Here is a 17,275-nt window from a genome sequence, read left to right on the forward strand (position 1 = left end):
CGGTCATTTTGTGGTGCCACAGATAGAAAACCCACACATCTTTCCCATACAGATTTCCAAAAATATTTATATAAATTATTTTAAGGCTCCTGGTGAAACATGACCATAAAACATTTGATTCTGTGTCAAAATATTTAATTATATTATGTAATATACTATATTTAATAAATACCCTTTTGGTTTGGGGTTTTCAAATATTGTTTGACAGTTTTATGACACAGGCTTAAACTAATTTATAACAAATATTTTCGGAATTCTCTATGGGAAGAATTCCCATGTGGCACCTGTGGCACCACAAAATGGCCACCACTGCTATGCCCTATGAAAGGTTAGACTGGAAACCAGCTGCACTGCCCAGGACTGAATTTGAGAACTGCTGGCATACACAGCAACATCCTGAGTGTTTAGTTGAACTCTCAGACCCTTACGGTCCCATTGCTGCTGCTGGGTAGTGATTTAGTATGAGCTCTATTGTCCGTATTATATCTTGGCTGTTTTCTGCCCTGTCATACAAACTCCTGTCCATTTGGTGGAGATTAACGTGAAACTGAGATGAAAGGGAATCAGATTTATACCAAAATCACAACAAATTTGACCACTGCATTCTATCTTCATGTACTCACATTCACGCACACATGTGTTTGTTTGTTTGTTTGTTTGCATGTACAGCATGTGCACAAGTGCGTTGCGTGAGTGTTTTTGTGTTTAGTTGCATCCCGATTCTCTTTGAAGCCTTGTCATGGCAAAAACAGAACAGAAGACAGAAACACAAACATGCAAGCTTACAGTACATATGTGCGCGCACACAAGTACGTTTTCACATGTGGGACACACATTAGCAGCAAAATGATTATGTAGCCTAGATGTACTCGTTTTGTTCTTTCCTTTTAAAGTCTCTTTTTTTTACCAGCCGCAACAGCTTGTCTGTGGACAGATTTGCAAAAGCGCCACAACCATGTGAGATACAATCACACAACCATAACAGGTGCAGTTCAGATCATAATGAAGACCAGTCTCGAAGATGGGCTCAGTCTAAGCAAGGGTGCTGGAAGGTGGGGTTATAGATAGCTTCTATTAGCATGGCTACAACATGCTAACAAGCTTGCACTGGTCATTTCTCAGTAACAGTGTTGCCAATTGAAAAATGATTTTCAACTACTTGACTAATGTCTCAGAACAATGTTTTGGTGACACTGACAGTGTTCTCCAGGCGGCTCTTAATCAAGGGCTTGTTACAGCACATTATGGACACACAGGCATGCAGTGATATATACAATCATATAAAAGGCCTCTATGAAGCACACACTTGCACAAATTTCCAACACACAAAAGCACGCGCACGTTGCTGCACGCACGCACATGCACACGCACACACACCCTTACTTTGACAAATAGTAGACAATCATTCACCCGAGCAAGCAGACACACACACAAAGTTCTACTCTCATCATAAACACTCACAGAGACACACATGCATGACAACACACGCACGCACGCACGCACACACACACACACACACACACACACCCACACACACACACACGCCTGGGGGCTCCTTATAATCAAACTGACATAGAGGCAGTGGTGATATTGGCTCAGAGGGGAACTCTTAACCACTTAGACCCTCTAGTCTTTAGTGAAACGGACTTGAGTTACAGCTGCACTTGGACCGTTTTTTTCCCGTCCACCACACCGAATCCCTTCGCCAACAATAGCCGATCTACAAGCTCAGATATCTACTATTTTGAGGACGAATGTTCCCCCGCAGATTAGAATGGAATAGGCATGCTGGCCCAGGCAGTATTGCTGGGGTTCAAGTGGTTAAAGCAAATGGCCAACAAACAAAAAAACTCTGGCTCCCCCCATAAACTCCCCTCCAACCCTCGCTCCCGTCGGAACAGGAGAGGGAAAAAAAAGAAGGCCGCATTACACCGCATCCAATTTTCTGAGAGGAAATTAAATAATATATAAATCAAACGCTGTTTTGTGTGTGTGTGTGTGTGTGTGTGTGTGTGTGTGTGTGTGTGTGTGTGTGTGTGTGTGTGTGTGTGTGTGTGTGTTGGGGAGTCCGAGACCCAAGCAGAAATAAAAGGTTTCATCCCCCAGAAAGGCAGAGAGGAAGTGTCTGCAGTGACAGAACCCTGCCAAGAGAAATAAGGCCTGACCACAGAACCATGTGAAACCTATTTACGATTACAAGACTAGAGACTGAGAGGGAGGGGGGGGGAGAGAGAGAGAGAGAGAGAGAGAGAGAGAGAGAGAGAAGGGGGGAGAGCAAGAGGAGAGAGAGTATAGGGAGAGAGAGGGGGAGAGAGTAGGGGAGAGAGACATAGAACAGAGACAGTAGGGAGAAAGAGGGGATGCGAGAGGGAGGTTGGGAGTGAGAGCGATACATACAGAAAGGGAGAGAAAGACAGAAAGGAGGAGAAACAAAGCGAGAGCAAGAGAGGAAGAAGGAGAAGAGAAGACGGAGAGAGAGAGAGAGAGAGAGAGAGAGAGAGAGAGAGAGAGAGAGAGAGAGAGAGAGAGAGAGAGAGAGAGAGAGAGAGAGAGGCAAGGAGAGTGCTCTAGAGGGAGGGAGTGAGATGGTTGAGGGAGGGGTGAAGATTGAGGAGAGCAGGACCAGGGAGTGGGGGAGAGAAGGAGGGACATTTTCAAACATTTTTAGTACTTTTAGTTTTGGTATTTTGAGTATATTTTGATGCCAAAACTTTTGTACTTTTACATTACTTACAACATTTTGAACACAGGCCTTTTACTTGTAACAGAGTATTTTTACATTGTGGTATTGCTACTTTCACTTAAGGAAAATATCAGAGTATTTCTTCCACCACTGCTTCCACGGATAATTTGTTAGATGCTATAAGCATAGCTCTTCCTATTTTCTCTCCTTTCCTATAAATGCCGTACGTTTATGTCTGTTGACTATTACGGGTGGCCTACAGAAAAGTACAACTGTGCAATGCATCTCACTGTTGCCGGTCATTTTAAAGCTGCATGCTTCAAAATAGTTCTCTCATTGGCTACAGACATTACACCACAATGTGTTCTTGGTTGTGGGGGCCCCCGGTTTGACCACCCTGCACTGGGATCCCGGTGGTGGCTTGTTACGCCACAGTGTAATGGTGCGTTCACGTTCGGACAGATAAAAAGATACACGCTATCATTCATTTTCAATGGAAGCCAGCGACGTGACGATACAAAGATACACTACATCCAACGTTTGTAGCTGTAGCTCTAGCGACAAAGATACAAAGCTACAAATTCAAGTTGAGCTGGGTTCAACTTCCAGATACAAAGATACAAAACTACAACTGTAGCTCCGATGTCTGCACGTTTGATGACGCCAACGACCACGTTGAGCAACACAGATACAATGCGACACAGCGACAAAGATGCTGTGTATTTTAGTATATTTGTATCTTTGTATCTGGCGTCTGGCCCCTGTGAACGCACCAATACATGTCTATGAAGCACTGAAAACGTATTGTTATTTTAATTGTGGTGACAACCAGGACAATGGTAGTAAATGTTGAACATACATTTGAATGTTTTACAGATAATCTGTCGGGACTTTATATGTTTATTTTGACGGGACACTGCATATTAATGGGCAATACATCAATGTAAGGTAAATACACTGGATTTAGCAAAGATGCTAATTCACATCCGCAGTGCCCGCAAAAAACATACAAACAAGCAGACAATAGAGTACATAACATTACAATACAGACGGAAAACAAAGCATAAATAAATAACAGAGGGGTTAATAAACAGAGGTGCTAAACAGGTACAAAAGGTGCAAAGTATATCTATTTAAGGCTTAAGACTAAAACACATCTTTACTTGGCTCATATGTTATTGCACTGGACACCCAGCTCGAGAATGGGATAATCCCCGGACAAAACTGGGACGTTTTGGTCACCGCACTCATGTGGGAAACTTATCAACTACCCCCTCCCCTCCCCCTCACCACCACATGTTTTGGAAAGACCCGTGTGGGACAGCACCTGTGTCGGAGAGCTATGAGCTCCGTCGTGTTCAGGGTGGGTGGATGGTGAACCAAACCGGGCCTCACTCTAAGGGCATATTTGTCCTCGCTCCTTAATCAAGCGAATGAAAGCAGTACATTCTGGCCTGGGAAGGCAGAGGTGGCATATTTACCAAACACGCCTGAACTGAACCTGGTTGTGTGTCTGTGTGATTTATTTGTACTGTACTGTACTGCTCAGTGTGTGTGTGTGTGTGTGTGTGTGTGTGTGTGTGTGTGTGTGTGTGTGTGTGTGTGTGTGTACACACTCCAAATTCAATACTCTGCCTATGTGATGTGTTCCAAACTGATTATTCTTCACCCCACCCGTGTGAGATTCATAAACATGCCTATCCCTGAGATGTAATGAAGATGTTTAATGTGCACAAGGATACAAACTCCACGTTGTTAAATTAAACATTCCATTAAATGAAAATAAAAATCTTGATTGGAAAGAAGAGTTAAGACTACTTCAAGACGGACTCATTGAATGGGCTTCTTTTCGTAATCCTTGCCTAACATGCAAACCCCAAAACCAAGTGAAGTGACAGAGCTAAAGCCTGGTTCAGTTGTATGACTCACTATACACCTAAAATAGCCGATCTACACAGCACAATGTGTGCACAGTGCAACTCGTTGTGAGCTTGTAGATCTGCTATTTTAAAGGTTTCTTTCTTGTGCACATTTTGTGTACGACTACATAAAAGTACAATTATTTTGTTCTCGTTTCTCAAGCATTGTAACAGCAATTAATAATGACAATAATACACATATCTACATCAACAAGGAAAAATATAAATCATAATTATCAAGAAAAGCCGGCTTGCGACAACGGCATGCTTACATCTCTAATAAATATTACAACTAGTACAACTCAGGCTTATTTGTGCTGGAGCTATTGTGCTTAGCTATTCAATAGCAGATATGCAAGCTCATAGCGCGTCACTTTGTGCCGCGCTACGCCCTTGTAGATCTGCTATTTTTGAAAAATGTGTGCAAATCTTTGAATAAATATATTTCTTAAAGCAAACATTTCAAACTCCAATCTTTGCTTCTGGGGAGGTCCCTGGAACAAAATATTTTTAGATGGGGGGTCCGTGGTCAAATACATATAATTTCGCGGGGGTCCTTGACATGAAAAAGTTTAAGCACCACTGATTTAGCAACACAAGTTTTCCCAGAAAGCCGTTAGGATTAATTGTGCTGGAGAGGGAAGCAGCCATTCTGTTAGCCCAAGGTGCCAGGGGATGGCCGCTCATTTGTTGAGGTGTTAAAAGAGTGACTTGGCTTCCTGTTTGCCCACGTTGTTTAACAAAGGAGGCCCTCCCTCCCTCTCAGGGCTCTTGTTAACTGCAGACCTCCTGTCCTGGGGGGCTATAGTCGGCCCCCGACACGCCTCCATCCAACAGAGGGGCCCTAAGGCCAGGGCAGGGAGAGGAAGGACCAGGTACCCTGCCCTGGGCTGGAACTTCTGTTCTCAGCGCCGTTTAGTGTAGTAGTCGGCTCTTTAGTGCTCCAAAGGATACTACATAATGTGTGTGCCTCGGTGTATGTATGTGTGCGTGTGTGTGTGTGTGTGTGTGTGTGTGTGTGTGTGTGTGTGTGTGTGTGTGTGTGTGTGTGTGTGTGTGTGTGTGTGTGTGTGTGTGTGTGTGTGTGCCCATTACTATACTTGTGAGGACCAAACGTGCGATGCGCTGTGAGCTTGTAGATCGTCTATTTCTCTGCTTTAGGCTTACGGTAAAATGGCAAAAAATAAATAAATATGGCATTCATAAAATCGCCGACCTGAAAGGTTGATGTCCTCACAAGTATAGTAATACACCAGTGTGTGTGTGTGTGTGTGTGTGTGTGTGTGTGTGTGTGTGTGTGTGTGTGTGTGTGTGTGTGTGTGTGCGCGCGTGTGTGTTTCTGTGACCGGGAGGCCAGAAGCCACTGTTGTTTTCTCTTTTATGAGTTTGCTCTGGTGTTGCTGCACTAGCGTTGCCCTTCCTTTCTCCTCTCACTCCACCATTTGGAGGAGACCACCCCCAGGTGTTCCCTCCTCAAGCATCAATATAAGTTTGGTTTTAGTTTAGGGTTCAATTAACACATTCTACATTTAACATACCTTTCTGGTCCAAGAGAAACGCAGCCAACTGGCCGGCTCACATTTCCCAGGAATGTTTTAATTGGTGTTCCACAGACAGATTTACACATATCTATATGCATCGATTTAACTAATCTATCTATCAATCTATCGATAGATGACAATTAACACATTAAAACTGTGAAAGCATCTGTGTTATTTTAGATTTTAGCGTTGGCTATACAAAAATAGCAGATGTACAAGCTCAGTGTGTTTGAAAAATGTCGAATACTTTTGAATCACGGAAAAAATTGAGAACTACTGATCTTAGAAGCCATTTGTACAATCGGCCTCAGGTCTTAATGGGTTAAGAGGAAACTATTAATGAATGAAGAATCTTGTTCTTAGAATGTGATGACATCAGGGGTAAGAGATAAATGTCGGCACAATAAAGTTAAATAAAACCCCAAATGGGGTCTCGTCCGTCTTTACACTCAGAGTTGAATGAACACAGAGGATTTGACTGTGTTTGCGTTTCAGGCATTTCACAAGTATACTGACAAGAAACAAGGAGCTAAGCACAAAAACAGGATGTCGCTGGTTGGAGTGTGAAACCATCAGTGGTGGAAAAAGAACTCAAATGTTTTACTTAAGTAAAAGTATTAATACTGCAATGTAGACATACTCTGTTTACAAGTAAAAGTCCGGAATTCAAAATGTACTTGGGTAAAAGTAGAAACTACTCCTTATGCAGAATGTCTCATTTCACAAAGTTTTCAAATGTATAAAATGCATAAAAACCTTTTGAAATGCGTCGCATCGCGACACATTGTGAGCTTGTAGATTGGCTATTTTAAAAAGGCCGAAATGTATACAGAGCTGAAGTGGTTTTGTAATAATAACCAAATCTACAAAGTAACTAATTTTTCTAATTATTGTAGTGGAGTAAAAGTACAATATTTGCCTCTGAGATGTAGTGGAGTAGTATAGTAAAGTATAAACAATTGGAAATACTCCAGTAAAGTAAAAAATACCTCAGAATTGTACGTAAGTACAGTACTTGAGTACATGTACTTAGTAGTAGTAATGTAATAGTTACTTTACACCACTGGAAACCAAACTTTGTCAAAATTGAAAATCAACACATTAACCATTTCCAGGCTGGTGTCTCTCGTATTCCAGGCTGGTGTCTCTCGTATAGCTCACAACATGTCACATTGCGAGGTGTCGTGAGCTTGTAGATTGTCTATTTCCGCTATTGGTTGTGCGACTATAAGTATATAGGGCTTATAAGTGGTTAACTTGAGGGCGCGCTGCATTTTTATATGATCATCTTTTGACACAAAACCCTGGCACTGATGTCTGAGTCTACATCAGCTCCGTTGCCTCATCATGTGCTTGCTTAATCCCGCTGTTAACGCAAACAGAAACACATTTGTTGATGCATTTTTTTGGTGCCTGGTGTCCTTGGTGATAAAAATCTTTGCAACAACAAATAGCAGGTCGTAAATCAGGGAGACGGGGAGAGCGGAGCCAGAGGAGGTACAGCCGCAACCACAACAGGTGTTAAGAGGAAGCCATTTGTCTTCCTGTGAGGGTGGTTTTTGCCATGTGTGTGTGTGCGTGTGTGTGTGTGTGTGTGTGTGTGTGTGTGTGTGTGTGTGTGTGTGTGTGTGTGTGTGTGTGCGCGTACATGTGTGTGTGTGTTTATGTGGTGCCTGTTTGTGTTAGTAGTGTCTGTTTTTCTGTGTGTGTGTGTGTGTGTGTCTGTTTGTTTTAGTAGTGTCTATTTTTCCGGGTGTCTGTGTATATATCTATCTATGTGTGTGTGTGTGTGTGTGTGTGTGTGTGTGTGTGTCAGTATGTGTCCTGCGAGTGTGCACGTGTGTGTCTGTTGTTACACATGGCCTCATTGGCCACCCAGCTCTATTTTTTGCCTCCTTTAATCGTTGAAAACAAGCATCCTGGAATCCGATTTATCATCAAACACCCTCTTCTTCACATTCTGTAGTTTGTTCAGAGCCTAGGTAACCTCAAACACACACACACACACACACACACACACACACACACACACACACACACACACACACAGCAATTAACAACTATTGCCTAATTTAACCTTGGTTGCAGGGCGTGCCGTGCACCGAAAGCAGCCAATCTGCTAATTTAGGTGCATGACACTGGCGTGCGACTAAGTATAAATCACCTGCAACACCCCCGTAGACAGCTTGTTCCTCTGTACACATAGTAAAACCTTCAGTGTTAATTTAACTTAAGAAATAGATCCTCATGAGTCCATGCTAACACTCTACAAAGTTAAATGAATACTCAGGATTTTAAGAACAAAGCCCTGCGTACAGGAAATGACTTGCTGCTGCTGCTACTGTAGACAAAAAAAAAAAAAGGAGACAAAAAGTGCTAAGAAAACAATTACACTGTTTATTTTGAATGGCCAACGTCCAAATCAACTGAGACACCTGGGCTTGGAGAAAACAGCCCACAGTGGGGGGGGGGGGGGGGGGGTCGCGTGCGGTCAAAGGCAACTTGTGTGACGGAACACTCAGAGCTCAGACACACTCTGATACTGGCTGTGGCGGAATACCGGCGCTTGGGGTTTTTATTAGTGGTCAAAACAGTCTCCCGGGGAGACGGATGTTATGACATTATGGGGATATCCATGGAGGGCGATCATCCGTCTTCTCGGAGATGACAAAATGTGGTTCCACTTAAAGGGATATGAACACCACAGCGTCCCCCTGTCCTGTCCTGTCCTGTCCTGTCCTTGGCCCTTTGCACAGGATGTTATGCACTCTCTCTCTCTCTGCATTCCGTCCCTTAGTGATGACCTCACACTGCTCCCAACGTCTCTGGCGTCGTCCTTCGTTCCAAGACGCAAAAACAAGACAAAGAGTTCCAAAAAAACAAGACACAGCCATCTCCATAGGGAGAGAAGTCACACAACCTTTTTTGGACAACTCAAAGTCGACTGAAAGTCCTATCTCAGTGTTCTTGTGTGTTTATTATTCCTATTTGGAGGGGGGCATACCTTTTCCCAGACTCAAATTGACTGATTTAGAAGATTTTAGTTCATATAATGAATGCAGATGGTGACTCATCTACGCCATTGCTATAGCCAAAGATTATTCATAACAACAAAATATGTAGCTCTCTATTTTGTAGTCATAGAGCCTTTCTTTAAGTGTAAATCTTAAGATTTACCACTTAAACCCCAGCATCCATATTGTGGGGAAAGCTTTCACAGGAAATAGCCGATCGACAAGCTCACAACGCATTGCGCAGCTTGTCGATTGGCTATTTTCAATGAAAGCTATCCCCACAATAACCGTAAAACAGAAAAGACACTAGTACAGACCCCTGAGGGACTCCTGTCAACCATATAGGGTTTAAGTGGTTAATTTCTCATGAAGCTTGTGTTACGCACTTTCCCATTCCAGTTACTTCTGAGCGAGAAGCTGTATTTGTGACAGGCTGCACCTGAGATGTAAGGACAAAGTTGTGGCCTGTTAAAAAATTTACACACAAAAACAACAAAAACAGCTGAACGTCAGGTATCTCAACGAGGCTTCTGAGTAAAAAGCCTTTATTTGACTGGATGTGTGTGACAGGAACCCATGGATCCTACAGGTCTTTTCCTGTCCGGGCTTGATCGTTAAAAAAAGAAGGGGGAAAAAAAAAGAACGAGACTAGTAGCGTGGCACCTTCCTTTTTTTGGAGGCCTTCTTTCGTGAGTCGTGACAACATGGCGCTGATTACAGTATCGAATGTTGCTGCTTCTGTTTGGGGGTGGGGGGGGGGGGGGGGTGTAATGGTGGAGTATGGGTGGGTGCAGGTGGGAGCCGGGAGCAATCTGGGCTGAGCGTGAGGTTTGTCGAGGGGGGGGGGGTGCAGGAGGGTGGTGGTGAAAACAGATGTCAGCCCAAGCAGGTATCCTGTCATGAAGGGGGTGTGTGGTGTGTGTGTGTGTGTGTGTGTGTGTGTGTGTGTGTGTGTGTGTGTGTGTGTGTGTTTAGATGGGTAGATAGGAAGAGAGGCCATTTTTAAACAAGGTTTCTGGATCCAATTTGACAACTACGTAGGCGACTCCCCTTCCCCTAAAACCCAATGGTTCTCAAATATTTTCATGTCAAAGATGTTAATTTTTCACATTTTCTCCCAAGTTTTTTTTTTTTAAATATATGTAAATGTAGGTACTGTATATAGGGTTATATACTATATACCAATGGTTTAGAACAGTAGTTCTAAGAAATAGCAGATATACAAGCTTCGTGAAACATGTTTGAAACATTTTAGAAAAATCTTGAAAGTTTTTTAAAAAGTTTTGAACAATTTAGAAATTTTTAACACATATCTTCTCGTCTGATTACTGATTTACAGTAGAATCGGCCTCAACAAGGCACTGGATCCAAGCTGACAACTGTGACCTCCCTCCTTCCCTCCCTCCTGCCACAGTGCGTCTGTCTGACAGGTCTCCATTCCCAGGAATGCAAATGAAAGTTGTTCAGCGCTCCAGGTAATTCGTCCGCTTCACCCACCGACAACCACACACACACACACACACACACACACACACACACACACACACACACACACACACACACACAACTATACTGACATGGATGGGGAGAGACGGTGGGAATGGATGCTTTGGGCCAGTGGTGGTCTCAACTTTCATGGTGTGAGAAAGTGCATTACGTTGAACTGAAATTGAATTGAGTTATATAAGAGAGTGGTAGAGTGAGTGCAAAGAAGAGATGGAACCGCTAAGAGAAGGAGATGGTTGACAGAGAGAGAGAGAGAGAGAAAGAGAGAGAGAGAGAAAGAGAGAGAGAGAGAGAGAGAGAGAGAGAGAGAGAGAGAGAGAGAGGGAGAGAGAGGGAGGGTTGTGGAAGAGAGACAGTCGAGAGAGAGAGAGAGAGAGAGACAGTGAAAAAAGGACTTTGTTGAGTGGCTTCCAGTTCCTATCAGAGCCCTGGAGAGGATTTATGAAGGCCCTCAAATTCTGCCCAAACCCGACCCGACCCTGGCGTTTTCGGGCCGGGTCACGAAAATGTATGCTAATTAGTCGGGTCCTAGTTTTTTTTCCGGGTTTTCTAGCCTAACATTATGGTAATTGTTCGGGCCGGGCCTGTTCGGGCCGACCTAGTTAGGGCCGGGCCTTAATTTTCAGGCCCGTTGATAACTCTTAGCCCTCGCTCCACACGGCCTGTCTCTGCTCTGTGTGAGCCTGGTTCTGATGATACACGATTTGATGATGCCTGTCTGTGCCGTGGCATGCTCTGCTCTGCTCTGCCAGCTTACTGCATCATGATGCCATGCCAAGACCAACATCCTACCCTCAGCAGCCTGACAAAGCTGTCCAGCCACTCCTTCTTTATAAAGGAAACAGAAATCTGTATCAGACTGGTACAAATCACTACCTGGAGGCTTAGTGTTGTTAACGCACCTTTTCCGTACCTTACTATATTATACTGGTGCTATTATATCGTTGCTGTCGGGCACAAACCTTTTAAGCCTCATTGAGATACCTGACGTTGAGGTGTTTTTGTTTTTTTTACGTATTAAAGTATCTGTTTTTCAGGACACAACTTTGTCCTTACATCTCAGGCCCAGCTTCTCACAAATCGTTGCTGTCGGGCAGAAATCTCCTACCTCCAGATTATAACTTTGTGTGTTTTTTTCCGTAAATGAACGGCCTACTTGATCATACTACCGCGTCACAAAACAGTAGCAGATCCACACGCGTTTTCGAGCTTGTGGATCTGCTACTTTTGCTACTTTTGAATATGAATCCTGAAAAGTTAACAGTTTTGGACATATGAGGTTTCCACCCGACAGAGACGATATGCTATACTCAACGTATAGGACCACACTGGTGCTATTGCATGTTTATGTTTAATGAAAATAAATAATACACAATACCACAATATCAACACACAAGTGGCAGCAATGCACCCCAGTTTTAATCAAAAAAGGTTATGTTGCCAAGTTACTTACAGTAAACCTAGCGTAGCAGCACGCCATCATCACTATAATGTTATACTATAATATTGGGGCAATGCCATTCCAATGCAGAGCTGAAATGTGAGTGCTTGTGCTTATTGTTCTTATGGAATGAAGAATAATTGAAGCCTCTAGGCATCTACTGATAATCAATCTACGGGGGAACAATGTTTATGTTTAATGCAGTGTGTGTGTGTGTGTGTGTGTGTGTGTGTGTGTGTGTGTGTGTGTGTGTGTGTGTGTGTGTGTGTGCTCGCATGCGTACGTGCGTATTGGGGCAGAGAGCAGTATTTATTTATATACCGTGTAGTAAGTTGCAATGCAGTCGACTCTAGACTACAATAGCATAGCATAGTGTGGTACAGGGGTCTTCAACGCCTTTTCAGGCCAAGGACCCCTTAGCTGAGAGAGAGATGAAGCAGGGACCCCCCCACTACACATTGTATCAAATTGTGATGGAGTTTAACCTTTTCATAGATAACTTCATAGACTTGTTTGACAGCAACTATCATCAAAGTATGTTGGATTCATGTGTACTCTCAGACATTTAACCACTTAAACTTAAGTAAACTTTCACTCAGTCTGTACTTGGTCTGCTCTTTTTCTCGCTCTTTTTCTCTTTGCGGCTAAAGTTCTCCTGAGAATAGCAAATAGCTAGCTAGGGTTCTAGTGGTTAATGTAAAAAAAGGTTCCAATCACACAAACATTTGGCGGACCCCCTGTAGTAACTCTGAGGACCCCCTAGGGGTCCCGGACCCCCTGTTGAGGACCCCTGGAGGTGTGGTGTCTTAGTCTTCAGTATATACTGTTAGTATACTATAGACTAGTATACTACAGTATATATAGTGTACTAAAAACAGATGAAACCTAGATTACACTCTGTCAACGAACTCAGTCATGTTCACAGTGGATCGTCTTGTGGATTTCCGTGGGGTTTCCAAGAAGCAACTTGCAAGTGACTGCAGACCACCATTCCAACGTTGAGAGATTTTCCCAAACACCCCGATGTCAAGCGCAACACCTGATACCGGGGGATTGGTTTCCCAGCGCATACCTCCTTCCAGGTGTATGCCTGCTTTAAGCTGCTTTCTGGGGTGGGGGCCGCACGGAGAAGGAGTCGGGGAGAGAGAGAGAGAGCGCCTATACTTTGACGATAAGAGAGGCCCTTATATACCACCTCAATCTGCCCTTTAAGTCCATGATAGTGGAGTAAAGGATCCCCATAGTGAGGAATCCCAAATGCCTTTTGACACCTCCCTTTCCTGTTCAGACTTGATTATCTAAATAAAATCGAATAAAATGTGTCTTCGTGAGCATGTCAAAGCGGTTACACGTGAGTGTGTAATAAGGCTGACACATTAAGTAAAGGCACTTTGGATGAGAGTATCATCAAATTGTATAGCATCTCCGTTGGGTGGTAAACCTCATATGTCCAAAACCGTTACTTTTCAGTATTCAGGATTCAAAGTAGCAGATCTACAAGTAGCAGATCTACAAGTAGCAGATCTACAAGCTCGAAACGCGCTAAGTAGGGGCCTTAAAATACGAAAAACACACAAATAGTTAGAATATGGAGATAAGAGGTTTCTGCCCAGACAGAGACGACATGGATGGTTACTCATGTCCTATATTACTTAAAAGGTTGGTGTGTGTGTGTGTGTGTGTGTGTGTGTGTGTGTGTGTGTGTGTGTGTGTGTGTGTGTGTGTGTGTGTGTGTGTGTGTGTGTGGGTGTGTGTGTCAAATTGTCAAGGGGCTTGTCTGTGTCTGGATCAAAAGGTCTCTCGACAAATAAACTCTCTCCAGGCAACTGATTGCAATGAAACAACATATCACTGATACCGCCGCGGCGTTCACAAACATGTCACATGGAGTGCAGGAATGGGACAACAATGAAATATGGATCTCCATAGCCTGCCAAGGCATGCTGTAGCCTCTTAATTTGTTTGAAAGACGCTTGTTTTCTTATCCTGTCAGAGAGAGAGAGCCGCCACGGCTTTTTCTATCATATCCATATTAACCCATTCAATCTGGGAACGCGTCTGTGTCATTTTAGATTTCTTTGGGCTATTCAAAAATAGCAGATATACAAGCTAATATCTGCTATCCTTGAAAAATCTTGTGCAAATCTTTGAATATATATTTTTTAAAGCCAACATTTGTAACTCAAATCTTTGCTTCTGGGGCGTCCCTGGAACAAAACATTTTGAAACAGGGGTCCGCGGCCAAATACATATCTAAACAGTATGTTGCTATATCAGTGGTGCTCCAACTTTTCCTGTCATCACTATTTTTGAATTGCCAAAGTATAAAATATGGATAATGTGGTTAGCATTATTGTGACACTATATCAACAAATGTTGTACTCCCCACCCCTCTCTAGGAATTGAAAGCGATGACCTTCTGTATGCAGCCCCCCCCCCCCCCCTCCATACACTTTTTCACCAAATAAGAAGCAGGTGTCCGAAGCCAAGGTCATAGAAAGGAGAGAGGGAGATGCTATGACTCTGTTGAATGGTGTCTGTGTTTTGTCTGTGCTGCTGTGTCAAGGATGAGAGATTTGGTAGAAGTTAGTTATGTCTCTGGGCTTCCAAGATTTAGTATACCACAGTGCTTATCCTATTCCAGAGCTGTTGAGATGATTCTCTGTTAGCTCTGACAAATAGAACTCTGTAAATTCTCAATTTCCCATTCTTGGTGTCATTCATTCTCTCTCTCTCTCTCTCTCTCTCTCACAGTCGTCGAAGTCATGTACAAAATATCAAAACACACTCCAACATAATGTTTAGTAATATGTCCTCAACTTCATTAAAATGGGGTTTGGGTGCAACATCGGAAAAGTTGCCCTTTAAGGACATGAAGTGTTGGACTAAATGCAAGTCTACGTGGGGTTGGCTCTCCATAGAACGTCAGAATTCAACAAATCATCTGTGACAGGAAGTGCCCACTTGATAAGCCAAATGACGTGTTTTCTCCCATGACCTCATCCAAAATAAACAACGATTAGTTATTATGTCACATCCTTATTATTGGTAAAAAAAAACATTGTAGACTTCCGGTGATAATTTACCATTTTAAACCTGTGTCACAAATCACGATGCGACACATTGTGAGCTTGTAGATCGTCTGTTTTGACCGCGCGACACCGGCGTACAACAAAGTATTAAAATAGGGATTATGTGGTTAAAGGCAGGCCCTAAGAGTATGGAACAATAACAATGAGGCGAAAGAGCCCTTCAGTGCCATTATTGACTTTTCCACAGTGGCCTGGTCTTTCCTGGGGTCCATTGTTAAGTGCTCCAGTCAGGAGGTTTGTGTTGGACCGATCCGACCGGGCCATCCCCCCAGCCAGTGTCAAGAGTAGAGCCTGACCCAATGCCAGAATTCTGGGTAGTCCGGTAGCCGATCCCGGTTTTAGAGAGTCCTAGACGGCCAATTACTGATTTGAATTAATTGTCAAAAAGTGCAACATTTTCGAATCAAATTGAAAAACTTAGATTTTATTAAAGTTTCTGACTAGAATGTATTCCATTTAAACACTAAAATAGCTGATTTATAAGCTCACAACGTGTTGCAACACGACACGTTGTGAGCTTGTAGATCTGCTATTTTTTAAAATCTTGAAAAAGTTTCGAACATTTTCAGCAAGAATAACATGCCCAAAAGTAAAATGAAATACGAGACATATCGGCTGCATAATTGCAGATATCGATGGCGTCAAAAAAGTCAAATAATGACCGATACATCGGCCAGACAGATATATGGGTCGGGCTCTAGTCAAGAGGGACTGCTACGCTACATGGCTTCCATTCGCTTCACTGGCAGGGCCCTTTGCCTTCACAAACGCAGCCACTATTTATGGTCCTCACATAAGGAGTTACTACTATTGTTACATCCATTGTCTGCATTCCTAACAAGAGAGTCTTTGATGTGGAAGCACTGAATGCTCGCTTCATAGTTTTATGGCCTCTAAAAATGTCCTACATGGAACTGGAACAGAGCAATGTGGACAAAACCAAATAGTGAGTGCTGATGATGGTCTGTTCTCTTCACTTTTGCACCTGTGTCACCTTATTTTTACACCATGTAAATACAAAAAATATATATATTTTTGCATCCCATTTTTTGATTTGTCAGTGTGCGAGCCTCTTCTGTTTTTTGTGAACTTCAACACTGGCTTCTCGGATCTGGCTTTAGCTTTAGTATGCAAGAGGGCAAACACTTTTATGCTTTATTCAAAACTAAATAACACCAAAATTAAGTAACATTTACTCAAGTACTGTACTTCAGTACAATTTTGAGGTACTTTCACTTTAGTTGAGTATTTCCAATCTTCAATAGATAAGCTGCTATTTTCTAAATATTTGTATACATTTTATACATTTGTAACCTGGGAAATGGGACATTCTGCATAATGAGTACTTTCTACTTTTGGTACTTTAAGTACATTTTTATACCAATAATTGTGTAAGTAAACGTTGAATTCCGGACTTTTACTCACGTAACAGAGTAATTCAACAGTATTGATATTTTTATTTAAGTAAAACATTTGAATACTTTTTCCACCCCCACTCTCTATTCGATTACACAGTAAAATCCTCCGGGTGTACTTTCTATTCCAACTGAATGCATTTTCTCACCTCTGCTCCTGAATACTTGCTGGTTTGAGTCACCAGGTGATCCAGAGAGATATCTTCAGCCACTGGCATGTTGCGGAACTGAAGCGAGAAGATTTCCCGCCGCGTTGGGGCATCTGGGAGGGGCACATACACGATCCTGTCCAGACGTCCCGGTCGCATCAGAGCCTAGGGAGGGAGGAAGTCAGCTTTTTAACCACTTGAACCGAAAATACACGACCTACAAGTGCACCAAACGTTGCAAGAGGTTTGGTTTAGATGGGGGAAAAGGAGTGGACCAAGTACAGAGCCAAATCCGGTCAAATCTGTGTTGGTTTACTACGTACAGAGGGTTTAAGACGGGGAAAGCATCCGTGTCGTTTTAGATTTTAGCGTTGGCTATTCAAAAATAGCAGATGTACAAGCTCACAGCTGCAAGCTTGTACATCTGCTATTTTCGAACATTTTTGAGAAATCTTGAAAGAGTGAGAACTACTTATTTAGAAGGCATTTGTAGAATCGGCCTCTGGTCTTAATGG

The 17,275-nt window shown here is 42.9% G+C and overlaps 1 protein-coding gene across 2 annotated transcripts in view; it reads right to left on the minus strand.

Annotated features, from left to right (window-relative positions):
* Nucleotides 1-17,275, minus strand: part of afg2a (AFG2 AAA ATPase homolog A) — a 171,314-nt gene that overhangs the window by 8,231 nt on the left and 145,808 nt on the right. For both annotated transcript variants that reach the window (XM_084041957.1, XM_084041956.1), the window contains exon 17: nucleotides 16,761-16,925. In XM_084041957.1, the coding sequence (XP_083898083.1) occupies nucleotides 16,761-16,925 (165 nt within the window). The remainder of the gene's footprint in view (nucleotides 1-16,760; nucleotides 16,926-17,275) is intronic.

The sequence above is a fragment of the Gymnoscopelus microlampas genome, assembly GCF_963454915.1.
Source record: "Gymnoscopelus microlampas genome assembly, chromosome: 18".
Lineage (NCBI taxonomy): Eukaryota > Metazoa > Chordata > Actinopteri > Myctophiformes > Myctophidae > Gymnoscopelus > Gymnoscopelus microlampas.